The sequence below is a fragment of the Photinus pyralis genome, unplaced genomic scaffold (assembly GCF_008802855.1).
Source record: "Photinus pyralis isolate 1611_PpyrPB1 unplaced genomic scaffold, Ppyr1.3 Ppyr1.4_LG1, whole genome shotgun sequence".
NCBI lineage: Eukaryota > Metazoa > Arthropoda > Insecta > Coleoptera > Lampyridae > Photinus > Photinus pyralis.
Genome location: NW_022170249.1, coordinates 28,891,310 through 28,896,966, shown reverse-complemented (window position 1 = coordinate 28,896,966; position 5,657 = coordinate 28,891,310). Strand labels below are relative to the sequence as shown.

The following is a 5,657-nucleotide window of genomic DNA, read 5'->3' as shown; positions in this document are numbered from 1 at the left end:
ATTTACAAAATCGAATACTGCCCAGCTCTGGTTAAAGGTGATAAAGGAAACCGTATCGACACGGATAATTCGCTCACAAGACAATTCGCTCCTAGGAAAGTTCGCTCCCGGCTCCCCGACAATTATCCTGGGAGCGAATTGTCCGGACAGAGGATAGATGCTTGAATAGCTTTTAATTTTATTTTTATTAAAATATAATAGTCTCTCGTGTAAATTAACAAATAAAGTTATTTTACGGAATTCTGGCACCTTACTCTATCTTATGAAACAGACATTTACTTATCCTTTTTCCACTGTCATGTTCCTACCAGGACTTGTTGGGTGTATTTACAGATTTAAATATAAAATTTGAACACAAAGCCACAGATGGGTATTTTATGTGTTAAAGCTTTCATGAATTTAATAGTAGATTACATACCGAGCTGGGAGGTGGTTCATTACCTACGCCGAGGGCTTAAGGTACCTCACCGACGCGCGAAGCGCGGAGGTGAGGTATAAGCGCGAGGCGTTGGTTATGAACCACTGACCAGCGAGGTTTGTATACTATTTTACTCACAATCGATCATTTAAGGTAAAGTATATAATTCAACAAGGTGTTACTTTAACTGTCAATAATAGTGACACCGCCAATGTAACAATTAATGTTTACAACAATAGCAAATAGTTTCGTTCTTCTTCGTAATTTGCTATTGTTGTAAACATTAATGGTTACATTGGCGGTGTCACTATTAGTATAAGTTTCATATAAGGATAATATGAATAGCATTTGCAGGTAAGGAAAGTGACAGATGCTAGCCGGGAAAGTGACAGCTAGCCGGGAAAGTGACAGCTAGCCGGGAAAGTTACTTTCCCGGCTAAGGTGAGTAATGAGTCGCTTCGCAACCGCTATGAAGGTTAGGAATTCAGATAATACTAACCGATTGTGAGTAAACATTATTTTCTATTACTTTTATACAATTTTTCAAAAACACTATTAAAAAAGGGGTGTGATTTATTCGCAATTCTTTCATGTAATCCAGGGAACCAACGCAGCTGAAACGGTCTAGTTTAATTCCGCCCAAACTCGGAACTCTTTACCGACCTATTGAAATCTACCATTTTTATCTCTTCGCATAAGGCGGTACCTATGTGAAAATAAGCATCCGTTATTCAACTTGAAATATTAACTAAAGAATTATGTTAACAGGCGCCCGTTAGATAATATACAGTGTCCTAAAAATAAAAGGAAGTTTAGTCGGGAATATGTGATATTAGTTCTAAGGACTGTGATCACGTATATATTGGGAAAACTAAGGATTTTTAAAAACTAGTCTTAATATAAAACAAAATTAGCTTATTTAAAATTACTAATTAGTATCTAACAGAGATTATTTATTGAAGTTTATGTTTGGCCCTAACAACATGGTCAGCATCACCAAAAAATAATTTTAGCAGCTTCCTTACTATGAACAAAACCACAGCAGCGCTGGCTAGAACCAATCCGATAACATCAAGAAGATAGTACTGATAAAAAGGTAAATCGACTGCAGGACTTCTCAAATGAGCAGCGCCCTTGTGTCGTATGACATACTCTATCCACCAAATAGCTTTCTCTAAACCCGTAGCGGGAACATCCAATAATAATTCTCTAATTTCTTCCACCCGTTTACGATACCTATTAAAAAGGTTTAATAAGGAAGCAGTTAATGTAAAAGTGCATACTTTGGATTTTCCGCAACCTCGATGATCGTCTTTTTTAAATCTTCTGACGTCAAGGTTTCCGTATCGATCGCAAGCGCAATGCCTAAGTTCACCATCCTCATACAATTTAAGGGTTGATCTCCAAAGAATGGCATACCAACCAAAGGTACGCCACCTGAAATTGCTTCCTCCATCGATTGAAGTCCTCCTTGCGTTACAAACACCTTCACGTTTCTATGCGCTAATTACAAAAAGTGTCATTAGATTAATCTAACTACAATGGGTTATACCTACTTAGTAAGTCTTGCTGAGGAAGCCATTTGTTGATGATCACGTTTTTGGGTTGATTAGGCAGATGATCTTCTTCCCATTTCCACAGCACCGTGTAAGGAAGCTCGGATAATGCGGTTATTATTTTCTCGCGTAGCTCCAATGATAAATTGGCACTTCTCACGTTGGAACCTAAGCTGAAGTAGACAACTCCTTCGGTTGCTTTGTCGAGAGATTGTTGTAAATCCTAAGAAAAAGAGCTTTTAATATTAATGATATTCGTCGCCCCCAGCTAACCCCCATCCAAAAATTTAAATGACATCCTGAATTTTTTGCATTATTCTGAAAGAGCGTACTTTTTTGGTATCTCTATGCAAAAAAGACTGCATAATTCGTTTGAATTAATTAAGAATTTCTAATTAATCTCGGAAAATTATGATTGGAGTCTGTGAGAAGAAGCGGATGAAATTAATATGAAGGATTGTTGAGAATACGAAGAATAGAATAGAAACTTTAAAAATCTGTTAGATAAACAATCGCGTATTGTAACAACCAATTCAGTGTTAAAATGATGGAATATAAGAATCTTTCTCATCCAATGACGAAAAAAGTTTACTCAAACATGGTATCATTTGAATGGCTAACAGGCTGATTTTGACCATATTTCAGTAAGACGACTCCGATGCAGGTAACAAGATACGAAGAATGGCATAAGGTTTTTTAGTGGGGGAATTATTTGACACTAGCTCTCATTCGGAAACACGACTTTTAATCCGGCTCATATTCAATAGCACTTGAATTCGTAGAAACCGATTGGCGAAATTTCAAAATTTAAACCAAATTAATAAAAAGTAATGGTCATTTACTTACTTTTGGCAGAGGACTCTTGGTGCGTATGTGCATTTTCCCCAACTCTATTACGGATGGAACGTTCGGCCTAATGGGGTGAAGTATAGGGTTAACATTGAGAAAAAGTAAACTTATTGTCTTCTCTATATCTCCCAGATATGGTAAATCTTCGCCGATATACTTCTTCACCACCTGATCCTGATCTGGTACAATGTGGTAGTAATAGAAGTACCGAAACCACACCGAGTAATACACACTAACCAATCGTTCGTATAATCCCAAACCTCCGGTAAATGGCAGTAGTATATCTGGGTTGAGGACGGGATGCGAGGGATTTCCGATGTTGTCGTAAACGGGTAAAATGGCTCCAAGCGATGTAATTCCCACCCACGGGCACTTGAACCTTGCACTAAGGGCTGTAAACGTCGGATGCATGTATTCCACTATGACCAAATCGAAACTTTTACTCTGATCCCTTATTAAAGCCTGAACCTCAGAATGTTCCAGCTCGGCTTTCACAACCTCGCCGAAAAGTTTGAAATAAGACTGAACGATTGTCTTAATGGGGATGTCTTTTTGAAGGGTGCCTTGTAAATTACCACTTCTGACAATTTCGTACGCAAAACTCAAGTCGATCTCTGTTAAGTTGGTCAGACTACGGTCGTTCAAAGGGTTCGGTGTTAAGACGGTGACTTCGTGCCCTCTCAACGACAGTTCCTTCCATATTGGTTGGAATACCACTTGATGGCTTATGGACGGTACAAAAAAGGCACCTAGTATTTTGGCTCCGCTAGCTGATACGATAAATAATTTAAACAACACAAGTACACACCTAAACATCGTGGTCGGTAGTGTGTTATGTAAACTTTGCGTCATTAAAATAGTTGGCGTGCCTGTAATTAGTTGGCAAGGTTCTCTAATTACATTGACTTACATTGACATTGACTAGTGACTTGACTTAAATTGTAACGTAATTACCAGTATTATGTGGGGTTTGTCCTACAAGCAGACTGAGTAATCTCCTAAATGTATATTTGATTTTATTTCACTTCCACACTTAACAGTTCTATGTATATATTACAAGCATTGAGTTAGAAAACTAATGGAGGGAATATAATGGTAGAGGGGGTAAGAATTTTTGTAGACGGAAGTTGCCACAGATAGAGGCCACTCGCGTGGATAGGTTCCCGTGAAGGTACATTTTGGCCGCCATTATTTGACATACGAAAACGCGGGTCCTGTCACTGTCACTTTTCCACCAAATTCAAATTTTATTAAATTTGCCATTTTAAAGTACCTAATAATTTCGGATCGGTTTGTGCTCTGGTTTATATAAATATCTAACTGCCGCATAGTGTTTTTATCACACGCAATTTTGTGAATTGAGAATGATTAGCTGCGTATCATGCAAAATTTCTCATAAAGGGAAGAAACAGGGCATTTCCTTTCATCGGTAAGACATGTCATTTATCATGATGTAGGCGAGGTTGTAGGTACCTAGTTTATGTTTCTTAGTTTTCCAAACGAACCAGTACTTCGAGCAAAATGGTTACCTAACATTTGTAAATATATCTCAAGAACAGGTCTCGAAATTTGCTTTTGTGCTCACAACGCTTCATTGACTGTGATTTCGACCAAAGGTTGCACCGGAAAATGTTCATCAAATATGCAGTAGGTACTATCAAAACTTGTTTTTACAGCTAAACGTGTGAGTTTATAATATGGATATCAGGTGCAAGTTTTTTTTACGAGTGCGGATACATTTTGAGACCAATAAACAATAAATTATTATTGAATCTCTCTGCCTTTGTAATGACCCTGAGACCAACCAGTCAATTGTAGCTATTGATCAACACAGTGAATTTAATGGGAGTTGTCAAGTTGTAGTGGCTATAGTAAACTGGCCTTAATTATACTACTGGAACACATGTATATTTAGATTTGTAATCAATGATTATATTAAATCCGCATACTTTCCCATCCTTGTCTATTTTGTTTACTTTACCAAGAGCATATATTTTACTCCTTCTATACGATTTTTTGTTATTATACCTATTAGTGGAAAGAAAATTATATCTCTACGCCACTGAATGAGGACGATGATTACAAGTCACGCCCCGTGTCTATCCTCTCGGCGCCCGCGTTCGAAGTGGAAGTGGCTAGCGTACCTTAGTGTGGTTATAACATACCTCCCCCCTTTAAATAGGACATGTTCAGATAGTTAACTACGTGGGAGATAAATTTCGTATTCGCCTGAGCGTATCCAAGCTGGCGCTTGCACGTCCCGTGCTGGTCGTAGCGGTCGCGGAGCGGCAAGTGGTGATTGGTTTTCAGTTGCCATCGGAAATCTGGATTCATGTTTACTATTCTGTGAGCAGTCCGGTTGTGTAAAGCTTGGTGGACGAAGGTCAGATATATCGTCTTCTGTAGGTATTAACGGTGCAGGCTCTGATGTATCTGACACGCGAGGCTCTTCTCTCGGTGAAGATGAGGATTGTTGAGTTACCTGCTCACTGTCTTCATCGTCCCATAGCAGAAGGGCGGTGTTAGTAGAACTGGGGCTAGCTTTAGCTTGGCGCCTCCTTCGAGGAGGTGGTCCGGGGTGCAGTTGTCCCTTGTTGCGGATGTGCTCCTCGCCGTCGTCGTCTCTAAGGCGGTACATTCTGTGGCCCAATGCTTCGAGAATCACGCCATGTGAGAACTTTGGCGCACCTATTCGACGGTCCCGAAATGATATGTGTTGGCCTGGAATAAACGGTGTTGATAAGTCATCATTTGGGAGAGTTTTTGTAGTTGATGGTTTGAGGAGGTCCCAAGGCGTTCGTAAAGAGCGATTGAATACTCGCTGAGCAGGAGCT

General features: G+C 39.3%; 1 protein-coding gene across 1 annotated transcript; it reads right to left on the bottom strand.

Moving 5' to 3' along the window:
- Window positions 1-848: 848 nt before the first annotated feature.
- Window positions 849-3,927, bottom strand: LOC116159877 (UDP-glucuronosyltransferase 2B19-like). Its single transcript, XM_031472961.1, has 4 exons — window positions 2,821-3,927; window positions 1,975-2,197; window positions 1,702-1,921; window positions 849-1,654 (listed from the first exon to the last, which is right to left on the bottom strand). The coding sequence occupies exons 1-4, from the start codon at window positions 3,673-3,675 to the stop codon at window positions 1,372-1,374; spliced, it is 1,581 nt and encodes a 526-aa protein (XP_031328821.1). The 5' UTR covers window positions 3,676-3,927; the 3' UTR covers window positions 849-1,371.
- Window positions 3,928-5,657: the final 1,730 nt, after the last annotated feature.